The sequence below is a fragment of the Balearica regulorum genome, chromosome Z, assembly GCF_011004875.1.
Source record: "Balearica regulorum gibbericeps isolate bBalReg1 chromosome Z, bBalReg1.pri, whole genome shotgun sequence".
Classification (NCBI taxonomy): domain Eukaryota; kingdom Metazoa; phylum Chordata; class Aves; order Gruiformes; family Gruidae; genus Balearica; species Balearica regulorum.
The window spans coordinates 13,791,183-13,814,945 of record NC_046220.1 but is presented as its reverse complement, the minus strand read 5'-3'; the positions used below and the strand labels follow the sequence as shown (position 1 = coordinate 13,814,945).

General features: G+C 38.9%; 1 protein-coding gene across 2 annotated transcripts; it reads left to right on the top strand.

Moving 5' to 3' along the window:
• The first annotated feature begins 1,224 nt into the window (after positions 1–1,224).
• Positions 1,225–22,299, top strand: CAAP1 (caspase activity and apoptosis inhibitor 1). 2 transcript variants are annotated; one of them, XM_075741003.1, is made up of 6 exons: positions 1,225–1,454; positions 2,563–2,763; positions 4,286–4,370; positions 5,390–5,465; positions 15,610–15,683; positions 21,036–22,299. In XM_075741003.1, the coding sequence occupies exons 1-6, from the start codon at positions 1,323–1,325 to the stop codon at positions 21,377–21,379; spliced, it is 912 nt and encodes a 303-aa protein (XP_075597118.1). In that variant the 5' UTR covers positions 1,225–1,322; the 3' UTR covers positions 21,380–22,299. The 2 variants fall into 2 exon arrangements, with proteins under 2 accessions (XP_075597118.1, XP_075597119.1); XM_075741004.1 differs by lacking the exon at positions 1,225–1,454 and adding an exon at positions 1,511–1,631.
• Positions 22,300–23,763: the final 1,464 nt, after the last annotated feature.

The following is a 23,763-nucleotide window of genomic DNA, read 5'->3' as shown; positions in this document are numbered from 1 at the left end:
CTCCAGTGCATTAAGTAACGAAGAAAATTGTTGCACGTCTCTGCACAGAAAAAGAGGTCCTCAATGCAAATTCTTTCAGTGTAATGATGGATATCATGGAAAAAGTTTGTGTCACACTTCTGCAGTAATCATGGAATACCACAGAAAAACAAAATTTATTGTTCACATTAGCAATCAATAGGATATGGGATATTTGATTTTTTTTATTATGGGTATTTCCATGCTTGAACCATTTTTAATGGAGTGTATCTCAGTAGAAATTAGCTATACATCAACCAAATCAGGAAGAACAAGTTTCTAGGGACAGAAGGTTACATGAGAACCACGCTAAAGGGTTTACTGTGATGTGTCAGCGGCTGCTTAAAGTTTCATACCAGGGGCTCAGAACAGTAGCTCTGACAACTTCTAAGCAAGTAAGAATTCTGGAACAACAGAGAATTAAGTCGAATGTCTTTCTGCCAGGCAGACTACATGGACTATAGCAGACTGACAGAATCAGACTAGACAAATCAGCATTAAAGATTCCGCCCCCCCCCGGCAGAACATCTTACGGAGCTATTCGCATGTTTTGTATGTGCCGCTGAGCACAAAGACCTGGATAATGTAGCTCGCTTGGATTTTATGTCATCTACTTGGGTTTCCAAAAGGCTTCTGACAGGATCTTTGGTTCTGAAGAGCTGCCAAAGGAAGAGAATGAAGGTCCTCACACTGCTGAAGCAGGCTGAAAGCCAGGGAAAAAAGGGTCAGGATTAAATTGTAATTACGAGGAACCAAATACATTTGTATAAATGGGTCGCTTGCCAACCCCATGGAAACAGCTTTATTCCCATCTCGCTACCCGAAACAAAATACAAACAAAACAATTTAAAAAGCATCCCAAGACCACTCCAAACCCAGCAGCCGCACAGCCGAGGTGCGGAGCCGCTGCCGCCGACACCCACGGCCCGGCACAGGCCCAATGCGGCGGCCCCAGCCGGAGCCCGAGGCGTGCGGCGGCTCGGCAGAGACCCGCCAGCAGGGGCGCTACGCAGAACTCCCGGGGGGGGGCCAGCCCGAAGGCCGGGGCCCACCCGCTATCCCCACCCGGGGCGGCGGGGTCCCGCGGGGCCGGAACGGGCCCCTCACCGCGAGTGACCCACCCCAACGGCTGCCCACCGCGCCCCGCCCACGCCGCCGGAAAGGCCGGTGACGCGTTGGGAGGCGGCCTATCAGGGCTCCGGCGGAAGCACGCCTCGCCCTGGGTGCGGGTCTGCCCGTGCGGGGGCGGTCCCCGGGGCGCGCGGATGTGAGCGTCGTGCGCGGCGGCGGGCCCTGGGCAGGCGATGCCGGGCAGGAAGTCTTCGAAGGAGAAGAAGCGGCGCCGCTCGCGGTCCTGCTGTCCGGACGGAGCCTCCGGGACGGGTGGCAGCGAGAGGAAGCGCCGGAGCACCGAGTCTAGCCACGGTGCCCTGGAGGTAGCGCGGGAAGCGGGCGCGGGCGGCCACTTCCCCTCCCCCCCCCCCCCCCCCCCACCGCCCGGGAGTGACGGGGCTCGGGCCCGCCCGGCGCCTTCTCGGGCGCCACCCGCCCCTCACCGCCGCGCCCGCCTTCCGTGGCGCACCGGCGGGCGAGGCCTGGCCGTTGTCACTGCCGTGAGTTGGCCGCGGGGGGGGGGGGGGGGGGGGAGGGAGGCGGCAGTGCCCTCTTCTCGGCCGGCGGGTTGCGGCTGGCTGCTGGCCGGACCCGTGGCGGAAGCACAGGGCCCGTTACGGTCAGTCAGCACTCGAGAGCGTACAGCTGCACGGAGAACAAAACTCGGTCGGACAGCGGGGAGAGGTGTGCAGCAATGCGGTGCTCCCCGGGGAGTTCCAGCTCCCGCGGTGTTCCCCGCGCCTGTCCCGGGGTGTCCGGTCTGTGTTTTCCCAGGCGTTACAGGTGTGGGGCACACGCTCAGAGGTCACCACAGCCGTGGTGCTCTGCTTGCAGGGTTGGGAGTCTGTTCTAGGGGGTGTTGCTGCACGATTACGGAAAGTCATGGCATGCACACCTAGGTGAATCGTAGAAATGTATTTCTAGCTGGGTTTTTTTAACTGCAGAGGTGTTCCGCTGGTGTACGGAAGATATAGTTAATGATATGAAGCCCACTTTTATTCTCAGAAGACCATGCCATGCAGGGAATTGTATGCCAGTTTCCGTAGCAGGATAACTGTAAATTTTAAGATTAGTGATTTAATTGCGCAGCAAATCACTGAGACAGATTTCTTCCGCCTTAAGGCATGATTTCGTATATAAGCTAGGTGTTTGCAGATAATATTTTCAGTTAACATTTAAAAGTACTTTTTGCCACCTGAAGCTTTTAAAATTTCCCCTAGCATTAGAATGGTTTCAGTAACCAAAATGTAGCTTCTGGAATGCAGTTACCTTTTAAGCTAAAACACTATTTGAAAGCTCAGAAGTCCAACTTAAGATATCTTTCGCAATTATGAAGGGGAAAGTGTTGCAAGCACAAAATAAGCTGTAAGTCTCCTTCTTCTCTAGTTCACTAGAAAATGTGAAAATTGTATTTGCCCTCCTTGATTTCAGGAAGCAAAATGCAACATACCATCTGGAGAAAAAGTGGAAGAAGCTGAACAACCCAGTGATATAGAAGAAGGAGGATTAGATCTCAGCGTATCACTCAAACCAGTCAGTTTCTACATCACAGACAAAAAAGAAATGCTTCAACAGTGTTTCTGTGTCATAGGGGAGAAAAAACTACAGAAGATGCTGCCTGATATTTTAAAGGTACTGACATACACTTACCTTTTATATACTTTTTACAAGCTTGAACGCTTGTGTAACAAAGCACATCTATCTTTTGAGTCTAGTGGACTTCCAGCTTGAAAGCTGCCTCTGTATTTCTTAAAGATTATATCAAGTCTCTGAAAGTGAGACTTTTTAAAGATTTGATATAGTTATTCCAGCTTATTCCTTTTTCCACTGCTCAGCCATTGCTGAACTGCAGGCTGCTTATTTTTATGCCATCTGTCTGTACTGGTTAGTTACATGCAAAAAGACTTTCATAATTGCACAGAGTAAATTCAGTAGTGTTGTTCACTAATAAATATGCTGATTTGTTAATAAAAGTTTGATTTCTATTTGTGTCAGCTGAATTTCTTTGTATGGTGTTAAATTAATGTCTGAAATAAGGCAATAAACCCCCTTGTTGATACACAGCTTCTGAAGTTCTAACTTCTGTGTACTTTAGTGGTAGTATTGCTAAAGTTTTACTGGCTTAGAACATGTGCTTTTTGAGTCTTGTGAACTGAAGGACTTGGTTAAAATAAGTTAGGCTAGCAGCCTGTACAGAAGAAGAGGCTGCAGTTGAAATGCTATTTGTGTCATGTTCATTAACAGTTTTAACATTTTTGTCTTTTAATTTTATCTTTACGAGCCATATTAATGTGAAGGCAGGACTTCTTAATTTTAAACACATAGTGAATTGTGTACAGTCTTATCCACTTCTCATCTCTGGGAGAATAAAAGAGGTCTGGAGCAGCTGGAGGCAAAGGCATTACTGAGTTTGAAAGGAAGTGTCCTGGTGGTGTAGAACCAAATCTACAGTAGAATGTTACAGTATGCTCAGCACTTTCTTATTTTGCTACTTTTATGTGGTATCATAGTTCATTTGAAAGTGTGCGAATATCACTTTATTTCACCAAGGGGACACCAAGTAGTATGAAAGATTTGAAGGTAACTAGAATACCCATAAAATCTGGCAGTGTGAGCTATGTATCAAGCGTGAGAAATGGATCACAATTTACATATTTCTTATGTTTTCTTCATTATGATGTACAACTGTTGGCGTGTTCTCAATAGCAGTGTTTGCTTCAGTTTGTGAACTTGGATTCGACAGCTGTGGCTTTGCAGGCTTAACTATGTAATCCACCTGCTTCTGAGTGATTGAGAATTGAGTGTGATCGGGGCTATGGTTGTTTGCTGTTCCATGCTTCACACATATGGCCCAGTATTTCTACTGCTTAGTATTAGAGCTGCAGTGAAAACTCCAAGCCATAGGTCAAGTGACTGATAGTGTGTATTGCTTAATTTTTCAGAAAACAACACGCACACTGTTTTTGGTAGTTGTCAAAACTGAAACACCTACCTGGTGGTCTTCAATTGCGTCAGTGCAGGTCAGAATAGGGAAGGGGCTTGCAATCTGAGTTAACTCTTCATTCGGTACAGTTGGAGTACTACTTACCGTTCATAATTACTCTGTCCTCAGAAATTTTTAGTAGCTCGTGGTCTGTCTTATCTGTCTTCTTAGAACTGTTCCATGGACGAAATCAAAAGGCTTTGCTTGGAGCAGTTGGAGCTGTTATCTGAAAAAAAACTGTTGAAGATACTTGAAGGTATGAATGAAATTTCTAGGCCCCACTGCACACCAGAGAGTAGTCTGCCTCTAAACTGGATTTTTCACTCATTTTCTACCTACTTCTTATATATTTAAGTATATATACACACACACAAATATATATGTATGTGTGTGTATATGTGTATATGTATTAGTATACGTATATATTAGCGTTACATATATACACATGCTAATAGTATATATAGTGTGTGTATATATATGTATAAAAATATATGCTAGTTTTGATCTTTTAAGCTTGGATGAAATCCACTGATTTAGAAGCAATTAGGGACACATTCAGAAAACTGTAATATAAGCTTCTTTTCCTTAGTACTCAAACGAAGCTTTTGACTTGGTGGAAAAAACAAAGCTAGGAGTATAGAAGTGTTATTTGAAATCCATTATTTTAGGTAAGCTGATATTCAGTGCCCTCCTGGTTTTCTGCAGGGGAAATCTGACATACTGCAATACCAGTTCAGTTGTATTAGCAATTGCACTGGAATATTTCGTGTAGTTAAAGGATTCTTGCTGGATCCCTCTGCTCTGCTGAGACACACAGTTCACATACTTTGGTTAAGGATATGACATTCCAGCTTTTCAGTATCTTATTGAACTTCTACTTGATATTTAAGTGCTATAGATTTTATTTGTAAACACATTGCTGTCTTTTCAATTAAATGAGAGCATTCAAGTCTTGAATGCTGTGGACTACCTTCTATTAATTCTGTCTCCTGTGCTTTATTTTTAGAGCTTATAGTATTGTACTAGTAATAGCTGTTCTGTTTTTTTTCTGTAATACAATCTAGCTGAAAAATGCCAACCATGTGGCTAGCAGAAAACTCACAAATAAGGTTTTTGGGTTTTATTAAATCTAATTTTAGAACATCTGCTTTAACCTGGAAAAAAACCCCTCTTCTGCTGGTTGCAGTAGAGTTAATCATTAAGAGTAAACCTAACTATATAGTGTTAATTATATTACCTGCCTAAATTTTCATGTTTGAAACTGTGTATATCTAGGCAAGGTTGGAGCTGATTCTGATACTGACGAGGAGGCAGATGGAGGAGTCAAGACTGGAGGTGAATCAGTCAGTCAGTGAGTAAAAGACAAAACACTTAAAAACTTAATTTAAGAATACTGAGCAATACAGGGATATGATCAAATATAATGTTGAAAGACCCAATCGCTATATCCTTAGTTATGTGATTACTTTAGTTGAATGACAGTGAGCTGTGACTGCTAGCAAGCACTAAACTTATAAATATGGCTTTGTCACTTTATAACATTAAATGTGTCTTGAGCACATAACTCAATTTCATAGTGGTGTTACCACCCATCAGTTGAGCTGTGGTAATTGAACATACACGCACTCCTAGCCTGCGGCAGAAGTGAAGTACCATGATTTAGCTTAACCCTCTTTGAGTGAGCTAGAGCAGGTCGAGTAACCCCTTCCCACTTAGGTCAGAGAAGTGTGTTAAATGTATTTTCAGTTGAGCTGAGGTGTGTCCCTTCTCTTCCACCCTTTCAAGTCCTTCATTCCTGCTCCAGTTGAAGGGCCCTGCACTCACTTGTTCCCATGTTCTCTGTTGGGATGTTATAGAATGTCTGGAGGTTCAAGAACAGAGGCTTCTGTTTTCTTATTCTGAGGATGGCATCTGTCAGTTTTGTAAAGGCCAAGGCTTTTTAACCTTTTCTTAAAATTCTTGCCTGTCTTTTAAATATAAGTCTTATGTAGTATATTACTAAGTCACTTCTTCATTGAATGCGTGAACTCCTTCTGACAGTTTTCTATGGAAGTAGTGAAGGGCAAAAAATAGTTACCACCCACAATGTATCAAACTTTATGGGTCTTGCTTGTAGAAGACAAAATAAAAAGCTTTTCTGTTTTCTTTGCTGACCTGATTACAGGTGGTCTACAGATTCAGTACACAAACATAGTAAACCTCTGAGATAATACACCGGTGTTGGCCAGATTAAAATACCTCTTAGTTGCCGGTTTAGTTAGTTCATCTAGACTTACTGTTGTGGTTTAACCCCGGCCAGTAACTGAGCGCCACACAGCTGCCAGCTCACCCCTCACGCCCCAAGGGGAAGGGGAGTAGAATGGAAAAAAAACCCACCTCATGGGTTGAGATAAAAGCAGTTTAATAGGATAACAAAGGAAGAAAATGATAATAGTAATGACAATAATAACAGCAACAATAATAATAAAACACATGCACAAATGCAATTGCTCTCCACATGCAGAAGGGAAAAAACCCCCGATGCCCAGTCTGTTTCTGAGCAGCGATCCCACCTCCTGGCTCGCTTCCCCAGTTATATTCAGAGCGTGACATTAATGTTGGGGAACATCCCTTTGGCCAGCCTGGGTCAGCTGCCCTGGCTGTGCTCTCGAGCTTCTTGTGCACCTGGCACGGTGTGGGAAGCTGAAAAGTCCTGGACTTTGTGTAGACACTACAACTACCCAGCAACAACTAAAAACATCCGTGTGTTATCAACATTGTTCTCATACTAAATCTAAAACACAGCACTGTACCAGCTAATAGAAAGAAAATTGACTCAGCTGAAAACAGGACACTTACTAAATAGGAACAAATGGATTGTAAAAGTAGTGATAGTAATCCAGATTTCACATTCTGGTCAGTATTTTTGATTTAACACAAACCTGGTTTATGATCCTGTCTGATTCAGAACAAGTGAAGTTATTGAATGAACTAATTTTCTTTGATCACATCTCATCATACAAATATATAAGAAAATGGAGTGATACTAACTTCAGTGATGTTTCAGTTTTTGTTATGTGATACAGTTTTAATACCGTCTGACACTGTTTCTTCTAGGGTTTTATTTGGAGCTGATTAGTGACTAGCTCACCCTTTGCTTTTTGTTGCTTACATGATCTGTGAGTAATGTCAGTATGTCCATTTATGTGGACTAATTTTCTTATTTTGGACATTGCCCTCTACTGGTTATTTTAAAAAGGCAAAATAAAAAATTCAAAAGCTACAAAATAGGCTAAAAATCAGATCTCTTTATGTAAAGGAGTCTCTGTGAAGTGATTTTTCCCAGTGAACTTCTAAATAGAATGAGAAGACAAACTTGTTGGCTAAGGAAATCATGAAAAATGCCTTAGGATTTTGATGTCTGAAGAAATTATATGATTTTTTTTTTAAGGCCTAATTCACAAGTGCTTTACTATTGCAAAATACATGAAATGTTCTTCGTCTTAGAGGTATTGCAGGATTAATGCTGCTTGATTTCAGGAAAATGGTTTTGTGGCTCCAAGGTGTTTCAAAGCTACTGTTGAGACATATATTTATGACCCTCAGCTACAGCAGATTGAGTAAAGTCTTGCTTATATGCAAATAAGGTAATTATTTGAGCTGACAAAAAACGAAAAAGGGGAAATTGTTCTCATCATTTAATGAATAAAACAACAAAATAAGAAAAGCAAGCAGGATTTACCATTTTTTTTAAGCAGCACGTATCTGAAGACACTTACCAACCCATTTGCCCATGGCAAGTAGGAAAGTTTCAGGAAAACAGCATCTATAGGATCTAAATTGCTGTTTGAAAGTGTACTGTTTTTACACTGTGTAGGTAATATTCTGGGAATAAGCAGTGAGTAAACCAAAGTGAGTTGGTGTTGTCTACCTTTTCTCACAGCTGTGTTAAAGTACAGCAGAATTAAAACCGACCCAGTTCTTTAACCATTGCTGCAGTTACCAAAAACTGATAAAGCTAGATCACCTTACATTGCTGATGAGAAAGATGTGAGCAATAATTGACAGCAAAATCAAGAAGAAATTGTCTGTTAAAAAAGTAAAAGAAACTGAGAGATGTTGATCAAAGTTACGGAGCAGATTGTTTCCTTTGACAATGAGGATGAATGAGGTGCCCTTGGTTCTTTATCTCCATCCTGAGAGTTTAATATTTCAGACCCCTCCAAACTGGCCAGGCAAGGTGTGTTGTGTAGGAACTGCAGCTTTTCTTCTCCTTTTAATGCATACATGGGTGCTATCTTGAAGCCTTCGCTCATAGGTTCAGCTCTGTGCTAGCTTAAAAAAAAACAACAAAAAAAACCAAAAAAAAACCAAAAAAAAAAAAAAAGGGAAAGCTGTTTGGATGACAGAGAAATAAAGGGATAAGAAGAACTAGGTGAAAGGAGGAAAAGAAAGGTTTCATATGAATCATTAAACCCAGTGTTCAGTAAATAAAGCCATATTATGTATTTACAAAATGTCACCAGCCCTTTTTAGTAAATACATCTAATCTTTGGGCATTCAGGGGGTTTTTTTGCAACCTGTGTGTAAATAAATATAAATGCAATTTTGCAAAATTTCAGAAAACTGTATTTCAGCTAGAAGAGCAACAAGTCAGTAGGTAGGGAGGTTAAAGATGCAACAGTGAAGAAATAGTCAAAATTGCATTGCTGAGCTAAACTTTGGTTGTTTGTGATCATTAATATGTTTTTAATTATCATCTGAATTTAAATGGGTGAATTTATTTGCCCTGAGAAGAGAAAAGACTTTTCAGAATGAAAAAGGCAGTTTGTTTATATTCTCACTGATCATTCTTCATAGTTTGTCTTTATTACTTGTGTTTTTCTTGTAAAGGGCTACTTTTTTCTGCATTCTATTAATGATGCAATATTAAAGCTTTTTTGCTTTAAATCCAACTTGTCTTAGTTGTTTTCATGGGCAGTGAAAATGTGAATAGCAAGTCTTACTCTAGTCAAAAGTTTGTTAACTGATTGGAAACATCAGCTTGTTTCTTTCATCCTTGTTTTTTTTACAAAAAATAAAATTTGACAAACTTATACCTTCAGCAACATCCATATATCACTAGAAATCCAGAAAGCTTAAATCAATACATCTGAAGAAATTGAAAGTGTATCAAAATATACAAGCTTTCTTAGAAGGGTATAGTTTTTACTATGTCTTTTTTTTGCCCCCAAATATGCAAATACTTATTTGTTTCTAAAGACCTGCTTCTTGTCTATACCATCTAAAAGTGGCAGGGATTTAGGCAAATTTTTTCAGGTACAGAGAAGATTACAAAATTCAGATCTTTAGCTGAAGCTTTTGGATAGTATTGCAGCCGTAATTGTAAATTGAACCTTCCTTTTTCTGATGCACATATAAAGTCTTCATTCTGCCACCAGAACAAGATGTCCTGAGGCTTTTCCTAAATTTCAGCTCTGTAAAAACTTCCGATGCTTCCATTAGCATGTAAAACACTTGCTTTGTTATTTTGTCATCAGCTTTGTGTGAGTTAAACACTAGAAATCCTGGAATACACATGCAGAAGAACAGAAGAAGGCAGGGCCTGTGTTTGCCAATAACTGGAAATTGCTTTTACAATACATAGGCTTCACTATTTATGAGCTCTGTCTAGGTTTTTAACTATGCAGTTCTCAGATTTTTGTAATTATTTCTGTATTAGTTGTCAGATTTTTGTTATTGTTTCTGTTACTGTCTGCAATGGTACACGGTTAAACCAAGAAAATTGCTCTATACCAGCCTTCCATCTAAATGACAAATACTGAATTGAAAGGAGCTAGCCACGTAATGTCCTGCAAAACCAAGTAGGCATTTTTCCCATCTCATTCAAAAGGTATTACTAACATGTTCTTGAGCTATTTCTTTCCTGTTCCCTGAACTGGCATTTTAAATATCCTTCGACAGAAGGACTGAAAGTAAATTATTTGCTGTGGTAATAAAACTTGTGTTAAATGAACAAGCATGCTAATATTATTATAGTGATCATATAGTTCATATGCATAATGTAAATGATTTTTTGCTTTGAAAAATCTAATGTGCTTTTTTTTTTCACTGTATGAAAATTTGCAGTTTAATATTTGCTCTTTCAAGAATTTATAGGCTCTTTACTGTTTTGCAGTCACGAGTGCAGTTTTTGCTTGTTTTGTGTTAGCAAGGTTAGCTGTTTCAAAGCTGCCTTGGTTTAACATGTTTTGCTCCCAGGTATTGGGCTGTTCACAAGCATGCAATTGCTACCTGATATTTACCTCTCTAGGACAATTTGGTTGTCTTCACCAGTTGGAATCACTGAAAGAATAGGCTATTTGAGTCACTGAACAGATACATTAGCAGATACTTGGCATCTGTTCACTGTCTTCTGTTCTTGTGGTGTCTTCAAATTTCATCTTATAATAGTTTAATAGCAGATTAAACTATTTGATTAGCATCTGTCATTTGGGAAACCTTTCCTGAGAAGCAGTACTTCATATGGATTTTTCTTTTTTTTTTTTTTTTTTTTTTATTACTTTCTGTTATTTGTTTTAGTTCTCATTTGTCATGGAAAACTACCCTTGGAACAAAAATTTTCAGGGAGCTTACTAGGACTTGGGACTTCTAGAAATACTGGAACTGCAAAGGCAAACTTTAATTTAGGAAGGTACATCATCTTTATGTCAGAGTAACATAAGCAGGGATCTCAAGCCTCATCTAGATTTAGGTGAATGTTTCTTAATGACAATTAAAAGCCCTGTAAGGAAAATATCAGCATGACTGTTGATAGTCGTGTTGTCAGACTGTCTTCTAGTCCAGCATATGAAGATATTTTTTTCTGTTACAAAACTTTTCCTGCTGGTCTCCAACCCTAGTTATGGCTGATGCTTGGAATCCCAGCTGTCTGTATTGCAGTGCCATGGTGTTAGTCATAGCTGTCGACAACTCTCACCAATACCCCTTTTCCTTACCTGTGCTGCCATCTTACCGCACTCTGCATAATCTGCTGGCGTTGTGTACCATATCACCCTCAAACCCAGATTTCTTTGACAGCTATGCAGATTCCTGAAAGTAATAGGTTCTGTACAGAATCCACATGTGTGAGCCCAGTTAGGCATTGCACTACCGTGGAGCACGTCAACATGAAAAAATAGCATAGGACATATCTAAATTTACAGCATTTGTCACCAACAAACTGTAATAGCTCCTTTCTGCTGAGAAGAGCATACTGTGCAAATAATGTTGTTCTGTTTAAAAAAAAAAAAAAAAAAGCTGAGTTTATCTCTTGGAAGAGTGACTTTAAACTTAACTCATCCTGAGGGGGAAGTATCTTTAAGGACTGATAAAAAGAGGGAACTCCAAATTACTGTGGTCACTTACTAGCATAGCATGAAAGAAGAGGATATTGAATTTGTATACAGTGCCTTAGTCTTCGATTACCATATCTTCTCCCATTGTTTGGAGACATGATGTTGTGCTATCCTTTCTTAAGTCTATACTGCAGTATAGATAATAAGGAAAAAAGTATTTCTTGCTAACAAACAACTTAAGGTTAACAAATTGAGAGCAAAACTGAACTGTGAACTGAAATGCTGCTGCTTGGCCACACGATGGTGCAAAATGCCCGCCTATGAAGTGAAATAGTGACTGTTCACCAACAATACAGTTCAATCAATCCTGAAAGAGTAAAACGTGCTGTAAAGGCACTTTCAGGTTCTAAAAATTCTTTTACTGACAGTAGGTAGTCTTTAAAGGAACGTGGTTTTGATGTAATCAGTGATACTGTCAAGACAACAGGAGGAAACTTTACAAGTTTTCATGTGTGATTTTTCCAATTGATAATTTCTTTTTAGAAAGAAAAGTTAAAGTAGGTGTACGTAATTTCAGATCCAGTGTTTGAACCATAAAGGTCACTCTGAGCTTACTGTCAAAGGGCAGATTGTAATTCCTCAATAAAATTTGGTGGCAGAGCTCAGGATGATACCAGAGATGTGAAATTTCTTGCCTGGATACTATTTGTGCAAGACCAGACTTTCCCAAGCGACATGCTTTGCTGCCCAGTGCAGGGATGACTACTCAGTTCAAGTGTGTGTGTGAGGTAGGATGGGGTAAGGGCAGCCTAAGCAGTTTTGCTCTTAGTGATGAGCAGCATGTATCACAACCTTATTTCGTCAAGATTTGAGTGATTAAGTATTAACAGATTGTTAGGAGTTGTTTAAAAAAAAACCCCAAAACTGGATCCTTCCAGATCTGTTGATGAGTAGCTGGTCCCAGATCCACTGTTCTCCCCAGTTGCTGGCCATTGGACATACAAGCCCGCAAGGTTTGTATCCCCACTACCGTTGCTGCTCAGACCTCCTTGTGTACACAGGCATCTCTGATAGCTGGTGCAGACCCATGATCGTCCCCAGCAGCTGACACTCACACTGTTCATCTCTTGGGTATCTAGCAGAGATAGATCAGGTCCCTCAGTTTGCTTACTTGCAGACCCTGGTCTCTTTCAGGAATTTGGCCTCTGATCTTACCGTCTGTCTGGTACCTGACTCCCAAACCTCTCACCCTGGTTGCTGGCTAGACTAGCCTGAGGTTTGATGGTGAGTTACAAGCATCTGCTTACACACTGATGCATGACATTGAAGTTCCCCGAGGAAGGATGCGTATTTTTCATTCTGTCTAGTTTCTGGCAGCACAGTCCCACAGGCCCCTATGACATCTGGTCCCCTCTGCAGTTGCTGGCATGTGCACACACACACACACACATATATATACAGAGAACAGTGTCCTCTCATTTGGAAAAATAGTTAGTATAGCAATAGAGTTCAATAACAAGGTAGGACAGACTGTAGTGATCAGGTCCAGGGCTTGGCCAGCAAGTGTACTGACCAGCACCCTGTTCTTGCTCTGTTGGCCCTTTATCCTCTTTTTTCCCCTATGCTTGTTCTTTCTCAATTTGCCTTGGTCAATGCCTTTTCCCACCTTTGTTTTTTTGTCTGAACACCCCTTGTTGCCTTACACGTTCCTACACTCCCCTTAATAACATCCACCAGTACATTTTATACCATTGTGAAATGCTCTTCCCCAGAATCCTATACAGTCCACCTTGCTCCTCTAGACAGTAACACCTTTCAGCCTATAAGGTGATTTCTCTAGATGACTGCTCTTACTAGGTTTCATTCCTAGAAAATGGGCTGGTTGCTCTCTTTTCACAACTGTAGGAGGAACTCAGGCAGGGTGATCCCACTGCACTGGTGAAGTTACTACGGTTCCCCTGCTTGCCATTTTCCTCTGCTCCTCACTGGGCCTTTGTGCTCATGGTGACTCACCATTAAATGCATAACCTAATGCGCAGGACAATACAACAGAGAACTGAGTGCGATAAGCCTTGGCAAGTGGCAGGAGAGCAAAACCTGCAATTTCTGGGAAGGTGTGGTGTAACAGCATCACGGACAGATTTAGCTGGTTGTGCTGGCGTCTGGCCTAACCCCGCTGAGTAATGGAGGTGGGTGGGAAATGTTGGTACCCAGGGGTCTGGCACTGTCTCAAAGCAGTCACAGTAGTGGTAATTGGGGTGGGTTTCAGTTCACTCTAACTGTATGGGGCTGTGTGAGTGCAAAACTTTTCTCCACAGCCTATCCTCTGCTCAATCCACTTAACAAATTGAACACAGTAATGCCCTGTTGTCTGATGTTCCTTTTTCCTCACGGCAACCAGAAGATTGAGACTCTGGTTAACTTGTCTAAACTATCACATACAGCGGACCTAATTTTATTTGTTGAGTTCCTGGGCTTATTTTACACCTAACAGGTGAGGGCTGTAATCCATCTTGCAACACCTCTGGCCTTTGTAGTACAAGACTGATGACTGGAACAGAAAATAAATGACCAAACTCTCTTTGTTTGTGTTTAAATACTTTTCTGAAGGGGTTAGCTGTATATACAGAACTTCCTGCTCAGCGTAGCTATTTGAACATCTAGTTTGTATCCATTCCTTCTTTCACCCCTGCCTAGGAATGTAAAGTCCAGCAGAAATTAAAAGGTTAGGAAAATACTTCTTGAGTTGACCAAGTAGGAAAGCAAACTGAGAGGATAAATACAAGTGAGTTCTGAGAAAAATGCATCATAGTAAATAGTCTATTCCTAGTTTATTATAATGACATTGGACAGTACATTTCTTCTGGGGTTTCCTTATTTAAGGTGCAAAACATTTAAAAGTCTGGTTTTTTTTTTCAGGTGCTGTGTGCATATGAAAACAGTTACATATTGTCCTTAATCAATTATTGCGTGCTACCAAACACATTTATGTTGCAATGGGTGCAAAAAATGGGAGAAACAGGAGAGTATTGATTTGTAACCTTCGCTACTATAGAAAAGGAAATAACAATCAAAATAACTCTGTCTGTCATACCAATATGGCTAGAAGTATTATGGTGTTCTCCCTCCTGACATAGCCATTGGACACCTGAAAAAAAATACATCTTTGAGAGCATGGGGAAGATAGATCTGTATTCAATTTCAGGAAAAACCTTCAGGCCATTACTGAAAAGCAAGTTGTTAAAGTCATTGTATTTACATCTGTGATACCAGAATACTGCTATCCTTTTTATAGTGCTGTTTAGCTCCTACAGGCAGGATAGTTACATTGATTCCATATTAATGTGTATGAAACTAATGCCACACTGACATTCAGAGTAGGAAATTGGCAATTCAACTGTCAAAATGCTTGCTAAACATGGCAATTGAACTTTTCCTGTGATTCTGGGTCCTTCTGTGAGTGCTGTCCTTCCTTCTTCCTATATATTTCACAGTGTTTTCACAGTTTGTATAACTAGTATGTGAAAAATGTGTGAAGGACATAAACATTTCACAAAAGTATCTCTTCCTTGTATAAAAGAGTTGAAACTTTACAGGTCAGAGGTAGAAATCTTTAAATAGAAGAAATAGAGAAATGCAGATACAGAATACAGTTTAACAGCTGAGTTGCATTTCCTTTTAAAAAGTGACCCTTTGTGAAACTATGAGATTGTCATGTAGTAGGAGAGGTGAATGGTGGTGGGGTGATGGTTAACTTCATGAAAATGTCTTCTTAATTTCCAAAGAAAACAGTAACAAGTATTTCAATGCAACTGAAACTATAGTGTTTTCAAGTCATTTAACTGTGTGACAATTTATTCTGAGTTTTAGAGAAAAAGCTCCTAATATAAAGGAGGGGCTACAAGTGAGGACTGTTATTCTGAAAGGCTAGGGTGTAGTGAAATAATTACTTTATCCTTGTGTATCACTAGTCAAAGCAAAAAAAAAAACCTACCACCCCCACAAAAAACTTATGTGCTTAGATTAGCATTCTGTGCATTCCTTTTGCCTTTATTCATACTGTAGCTGGCCTATTGGCCTACAACAACATAATTTCTTTAGTTAAAGTAAATGTTTCTTAGAAAAGTTCTCCTAAATTGTAAAAGATGTAGATTAAAATGTCTTCTTATTTGTTTCCAGACAGGATAACAGTATAGACTCTACTTCTTCTCTGAGAGAAGACAACAAGCTGGAAGGTCAGGAATCAAAACAAGGTATGTAGTGGAGAAAGCTGAAATTGTGTTTTCTTGATGTTGGGCAGTGATTAATTCCAGATAACTTACAGCTCTCTTTTGAACAGCAGCTTCAATCACAGAGAAGCATCCTCTTAGAAATCAGCTGGTGTAGGGTTACAACCTCTCTCTCAGGCCCAGTTCCAGAAAAGGAGAGGGGAACATTGAAGAAGACATCGTAGGAACTTTGACTTCTTAATTCTCTGAGATTGGAGAGGTTTTTTTTGTGGCTAAAAGCTAATTGCAGCTCTTCAAAGTTTGCTGGTTTAGCTTCTGGAACATGACTGAAGCTCTTGCAAGGCTCATTTGGCTCTTCCTGTCTAGTTTTTCAGCTGAAAAGGAACTTTGAATCATTTCAATTTCTTGGTATATGGGTGCTTGCTAATACTGCTATTACTGTTTGCTGAATTCTTCATGATTCAGTTTTAATTTCTGTTGAGATGATCATAAGAGTCTACAGTAGTCTGTTTTGACATCAATAAAAACCCATTATAATAATTGTTTGCCAAAGGACTGCTTGTAATTTAATAATTTTGATCAGTCTTGATATACGAAATCTTGCTTTGTTTGATTGTGCAGAGCTGAGGTCCAAGGGGATGGTGCTTAACACCCACCACTCCTGATAACTGGCATATTTTATGTGAAGTGAGTGCCAGTAGAAGTACACACTCAAATCTTTGAATCTCTGAGGATGGATGTTTTGTCTTGTTTATTTTATCTTTTTAAATGCAAAAATGTAGTGGATGAGACATTGTGGTACTACAGTGATTAGCAGAATAGAAAATGCAAAGGCAGGTAAGTTAGTGGTACACATTTGAGTACCTGCTGCATAAAGAAACGATTTTCTTAACCTGCAGCAATATTTGTTTTATTTCAATCATTAAATGAGCACCAAATAACAACTGCCAGTATTTTTTTGTGCATGAAGCACTAGAAATGTAGATGTTTCTGACTCTGGACTAGACTTCATTTGGACTAGCTGTATGCAGTAACATCAGAAATAGCTTTTCCAATCAAAGAATGTTGCAAATTCTTATAAGCTATATTTCTCTCCTATGAAAATCTAACATTATTTGCTTCCTGCAACTCCTATTTCACAATTCAGAATGTTGTCTGAAAGAAGTCTCTTGAAAAATGTATTTTTCTTGAAAGATGTATTTTTCTGAAGTAATTAGTGAGAAGGAAAGTCATATAAAACCATCAAAACTTTTAGGAGCAGGTTGGTATGGCTTTGTGAGGAACACTTTAGATGTTGCTTGTTTTACTATGTGGAGTGACCTTAGAACCAACAGATTTCCTGCAGATCTCTTCCACTTTTGTATTATCAAAGGGAATTGATGACTGTTGCAGGTGATTGCTTCATTGTTGTTTTTTATGACTTAATCAACCAGAGTATCATGATGGCTTTGGGCTATAGCAGTGGCTTCACTCAAGATGTTAGCTTTAAAGAGCTTTTGAGAATATCAATATAAATTTAAAAATATAACTCTAATCATTCTGCTGAGCTGCAGCCTGCAAATGCTATGGGGGAAAAAAAGAGACAATAAGAGGATAAGCAAAAGTGGATAAAATAGAATTAAGTGTGCTAAAATGAATTTCACAACTGTAGCTGAAGGAAAAAGTAAAAGTAATCAAACTGAAAAAGATAATGAGAAATGCCAACCATGATCTTTATTACTGGATAAAATTACAACTGCAAAAGAGGGAAATAAAGCCCATCAGCTACTTAAACGTCTATAGGCCAGTGAGCTTGTATGAATACTTTATTATACAGTTTTGGATGCTCCAAATTCTGAATGGAACCCAAGGCAACTTTACCCAGCTTCCTGGTTCATACTAATGCTGGGACAGATGTGAATGTCTGTTAGTATTTTGTTTCTGCTTAACAAGAGACGAATACCAAGGGGAATCCTGTGGTGGGTTGACCCCAGCCAGCAGTAGGCACCCACCAGCCACTTGGTTACTCCTCCTGCATTGAGGTGGGGGAGAGGATCAGAACAGCAAAAGTGAGAAAAACTTAGGGGTCAGGATAAAAATAGTTTAATAAGCGAAGCAAAGGTTGTGCACTGAAACGAAGCAAAATAAGGGATTTATTCACTACTTACCATTGGCAGCCAGATTTTTAGCTATTTGCTGGAAAGCAGAGCCTCAACATGCATAACAGTTACTTGGGAAGACAAATGCCGTAACCATGAACATCCCCCCTTCCTCTTTCTTTTCTTGAACTTCTATTGCTGAGCACAACGTCTCATGGTAGCGAATATTCCTTTGGTAAGTTGGGCTCAGCATCCTTGGCTGTGTGTCTCTCCCTACTCTTGCCCACCCCCAGCCTCTTGCTATGGGGTCCGAGTGAGAAACAGAGAAAGCCCTGAGGCTGTGCAAGCACTGCTTAACAGTAGCGGAACCACTGGTGTGTTACCAACACTGTTTCAGAAACAAATCCAAAACACAGCACCGGGCAGGCTGCTGTGAAGAAAATTAACTCCATCCCAGCCAGACCTAGTACAAAGTCACTTTTTTTTTGGGAGTAAATTAGGATGAGTATGCTCAGAAGTTAACTTCAAGCCATTAATTATGATCCATTATTTTTTTGATCCATGGAAATGCTGCTTGGGTTAGGTAAATACTGACTGATGGCATGCAGCAAGACAGAAGAATTTGCATTTCTTAATCCTGTTCATTCCCATTTCTTTTGATCTTTCATATGCTTTGTGTCTTGCAAGGTAAAGTTGACAAGATAGTATTCAAAGTTGATTTGATAGTATGAGACATAGGTAAAACCACACTGAAACTGAAATACTAATCTTGAAGTTATTGTTACAATACGAACAAGGCAAAACTGCTTGGGAATGAAGACGACCCTGGTGTGTTCATCTCTTATGGGTACTTTTTATACATACTGCTGTGAGGAGGATTTTGTATACCTTCAGAATCATTTATGTTTCAGGCTTTCACTTTTTATGGCTTGAAAATTGTTAGTTATCTCAAAAAAACCAAAGACCAGAAGTTCTCGGTAAACTTCATCTGTATGGCTTATCTTATATTTTCCAGAGGTGAATTTGCTTTCTTGTCAGCTTGGATTAGAAAGTTGGAGGTGCCACATATGTTAGCTGTATATGTTCCCATATGTGCTGTATTTACCAGTAAACCAGTGTTATGAGGTACTGAATTGATAACTATGTAAGATACTAAATCAGGAGTGCATTCTCAGTCAGGGTAACTTGCAGTATTCCTAAATCGAGACTTAAATGCTGTGACAAATCATAGCCTGTGATCAGGAGTGAATATCTGAGTATCTTTTTTTTAAATGTATATAGTAAAAAAATCTTTAATCCTGAATCAATAAAACCTTTGGAGTTATGTTTTAAAATGTTACTATTGTTAATAAAACCAGTCTGAGATTTTTTTTTACCAGGTAGTCTGATGAAGAAAAAAATAATTTTCTTCTTCTCTTCCTCTCTTCCTCTCTTTTGTCTTTGTTTTTTTGTTTTCTAAGCAGAGAAAAGGCATTTATAGCTTTTTAAGTAGTCATTATTGATTTTTTCCACACCCTCAGGATAGCAGGAATGTTTTAAAACCCCAGAAAAATAGGTCTTTCCTGAGGTTTTTCTGTGTTATTCAGAAATTAAAACCAAATGCATGCATGTACCTAAAGGTGTTTTAAAACGTTTTATAAAAAGGGTGATATTTTTATAAAGGTATTAGTCATAGGTCTTTGCTGTGTTAGACTGCATTATCAATGTTGGTGTTTTGTTTGTTTGTTTTGTTTTGTGTTATAGTTTGAATGTCACTAAGATTCTCATTGCCTGATATAAAACCAGAGCAATTCACAGAGGGAGTACTTGCTTGGGTTTCCAGCATATTGGTTGGTTTGTTGTTGATGAGCAATCCTTGCAAATCAGTACTTCTAGCCCTGTGGATCTGAGGTTCAGGAACCAAATGGATGGAGGGATGGATTGGTGAAAGAGAATCTTTTAAAGCCATATGTCAGTATACTAATTTTAAGAATCAGAGAGTCACAGAATGGTTTAGGTTAGAAGGGCTGTTTGGAGCTCATCAAACCCAATCCGCCTGCTCAAGCAGGTCAGCTAGCACAGGTTGCTCAGCACCACATGCTGTCAAGTTTTGAATATGTGCAAGGATGCAGACGCCACAACCTCTCTGGGAAGCCTGCTCCAGTGTTTTACCACCCTCACAATAAAAAAGTTTTTACATGTGTTCAGATGGAATTTCATGTGTTTTAATTTTTGCCCATTGCTGATAGTCCTGTCAGTGTGCAGTAGTGAGAAGAGTTTGGCTCCCTTGTCTTCATGCTCTCCCATATTTTTAAAGGAGAATTAAAGAAAATTTAAAAAAATAAGTTTGCAATACTGTCTGAATATATATTAAATGAAGAATATTTTTGATCTATAGAGGATCACTATAAAGTAGCTTACATAGGAATGTAAACTTCCTTTGAATCTTCATGGTAAGAAATTGTATGTATTTCAAAACCACAGATCTTTAGTTCTAAAACCTCGTTATTAACAGGGAACACCGCCATAACTCTGGATAAAGAGCAATAATAAAGCCTTTAGAATTGGTAACTTTGCCATTATCTGACTATAAATTGTTCATTTTAAGCAGGAACCTTAAGTTTCCACAGATACAAAGGTTGGTGAAGGACTAAGAATTTCTGAAGCTAGTGTGTAGTCTCTCTGTAGCCAAATTGTGAGAACAGTTACTCAGGTTCTGTTAGAGTTTTGCTTTTATTTTATTGCACTGCCTCTTCTAATTAGTTTTTTAAAATAAATTCCAACTTTGAGCCAGCATTAAAAGCCAATGCCATAACTTTCCCCAGGTTTTTACAGAGTTAAATACATCTGAATTTTTAGTACTGGACCTGACTATTGTGCCCGACTCCTTTTAAAATACATAAAGTAGTTCTAAAGTGTAATTTTTAAAATAACATTTTGAAAACTAGGTTTACTTTAAAGATAATAAACAATAATCAATTTTGCACTGCAGAGGCTTCCTTGTGATATAAAACCTTGTGATATTTTAACTAGGAAAATAGATCATGTAACTCCATAGGAGGGAATTTTCTTGGTACTGCTGCTTTGCTATACTGCATGTTCTTCTAAATTGGCATAAAAATGTATTAACACTTGTCTAAATTAGATCAGTCTTAAAAGTTTGAGGAGAAAAAGAAGAGGAATTAGTTGTCTTAAATTCATAGATCTTTTCCCCACTCTCTTAATCTGCAGAGAAACACTGTAAGCAGAAGTGATTTTCTAAGTTAAAAGAAAAATGGTTCTGTCAAGTGACTATGTGATTGTTAAATTTGTGTTACAGGCAAGGGAGAAGATAGTGATGTCCTCAGCATAAATGCAGATGCATATGATAGTGAAATAGAAGGCCCGTGCAATGAAGAAGATGGCCCAGATGTGCAAGAAAACACTGTCAGAAGTGGAGCTGGTCAGATAGATGACCTTCAGAAGGACATTGAGAAAAGCGTGAATGAGATACTGGGGTTGGCAGAGTCCAGCCCAAAGGAGCCCAAATCAGCAACTTTAGCCATTCCTCCATCAGAAGATGTTCAGCCATCAGCACAGCAGCTGGAGCTTCTGGAGCTTGAGATGAGGGCCAGAGCTATTAAGGCTCTGATGAAAGCTGGTGATGCAAAAAATCAGCACTGAGATTGTTTAGATTTGAATTTCAGTATTTGTTTTGAAGGATGCAATGTCTGTTCTCTTCAGCGCTAAAGTATATTTGGATTGGGTATGGCATTCCTCATTCAAACACGACTGTGTATCCTGACCTGTGGCTTAAGCTGTTGATGGTTGGTTTCATTGCCTTTAGTCTGCTCTTCCATGACATGCACAGAGTGGTTTGATGCTTCGCTGAGATCAAGTCTCTTTGTGCTGGGTTATCTCCTCAAGGAGTCATACAATGTGTAGAGCTATGCCAGGAACCTGGTGCCTTCCAGAAGGGTTAGGAGAATCAAATTCTTTATAACCACGTAGTTAGAAATTAACAGCTATTTTATTTATTATTAACTTGTTAAACTACTTGAGAAACTTGATTTATATGTACTTCATTAAAAATACCATTTTGAAGAGGTCTTTTGTTGTGTGACTGCCTTCAGCATTCTGTGATGGGATTTGAGATTGCTTATTTCTCCTTCGGGCCCAGCTCATCATAATGTAGCTAGTCTAGTTAAAATGAATGATGATTCACTTAAAAGCATACTTAGTTTTTAGGAAGTTGAATTCCTAAGGGAGGGCTTTTTTCCTTTCAAATAAACAGTTGAACCATGTTATTTTCAGAGTTATGGAAGTGCCTGAAAGTGACAAATGCCAGAGTTTTTATACTGTTGGTCATTTAATTTTGTCACTTTCCCTGTTGTTTATCTTCTGTGTCATAACTGAAATAAAGAAAATAGAGTTTTTTCTTGACTATGAAGCTGTTTTGTTGAATATTTGGCATAATATTTAGGGCAATGCAGCAAATCAGGCTATTTAGAAGAGATTGAGTTTTTAACATTTCACTGATACTGTCATTTAATATCCCCTGTAAATAGGAAAATCCACCTAATTTCAGTATAAATGTTTTTTTTTTAGAAAAGGCACTTAATTTATTTATATCTAAGATTTTAAAAATCATAATTCTACTTTTATCCATTTCAAGGGTATTTCTTTGTAAGTAAATTGTATTATAGGATTAATTTTCTTGCTATGATTTCTTACAAATATTAGAATAATTCTGATTTTGTTTAGAATTAGTGCTGGTTTTATACTTGGCTGCTAATTAAATGCATATTAAAATATTTCTGTGTGTATTTGCTTACACACACAAAAATTATTTTTTTTTTTAAATATGAAGTTTATGAATGTTGTCCTTGTTAAGTAAAATGATGTTCTGATTTTCCCTTGGTTGTTACTTAGAAACCAAATTAGATACTTTGCAACAGTAGCATAGATAATTTCCAGATGCTATGTTGTAATATTACTGTAGACCTTGTGCCATTCAAATACTGTTTCTTGAATTCTCTTGCAAGGTTTATAATTTTCTTTTTTCTCCTTCCTTTCTTTTCCTTTCCTTTTTTTCCCTTTATTCTCTTTTTTCCTTTTTTTCCCTCCACCTTTTTTTCCCCTTTCCTCTTAACCCCTTTTCTACCCTTTTCCCTTTCTTTGCTGGTAGTCAAGTGCATTGTCTTTAGTAGCAAGCTTCTTATGCATTTCTTAAACTATGATTGATTTCCTTTAGAATCAACAGTATTACGAGTAAAATGGTAGCAAAATAGTGCAGTGTAAATTTGATTATAAACTAAAACTTTCATTAAATACAGCTGAGAAAATTAAAATGTGTATTCACTAAATGATGGCAGTGACCTGAGTAAATTTCGTCTGGCTGTAATCAGGTGAACTCACCTGATTGTTATCTGCAGCAACAACTTTTTTCTATTATTTATTAGTAAATGGAGGATGTAAGTTAGAATATATATCCAACGCAAAAGGTGACTTCACTGTCTCGGAGTATGTATGTTGTCTTCAGTTCATTTCACTTGGCTGTTTTATGAACTTATGATTTATTTGAATACAGAGAAGCAAAAGCACATAATGAGAGAAAGACAGCTGGCAAAACCTAGATGTACTGTCGTGTTCTTTGTAAAGTCGTAGGCTAGTGGAACTATGTTAGACGGTAAAAATAAGTTTTACTGCTGCTATAGTTAGATCTTTAAGGCACTAAATACTTCACTTTGCCTGCTGAGGAAATGAAAAATCTGACACTGGGTTCCTAGTCCTACTGTGCAATCCTGTATATCTCAAGCAATAGGAAAACTTGTTCCTGATTGTTTGCCTCTTGTCTTTCATGTGAAGGTTCATTTGCCAGTTCTGCACTCTGCCATAGTATCAATGAGGCTTGCAAAATCCCAAGCAATATGAATAGACAAAAATCAGTCCTTAATATTGAAGAAAAATGTGCAATACAGTAGTAATTGATTGATAGGACAAATGTTTCTAGACCTATATCTTTCCTTTTTTATTAGTACTCCCAACACCCGTGCTTTTATCACCCA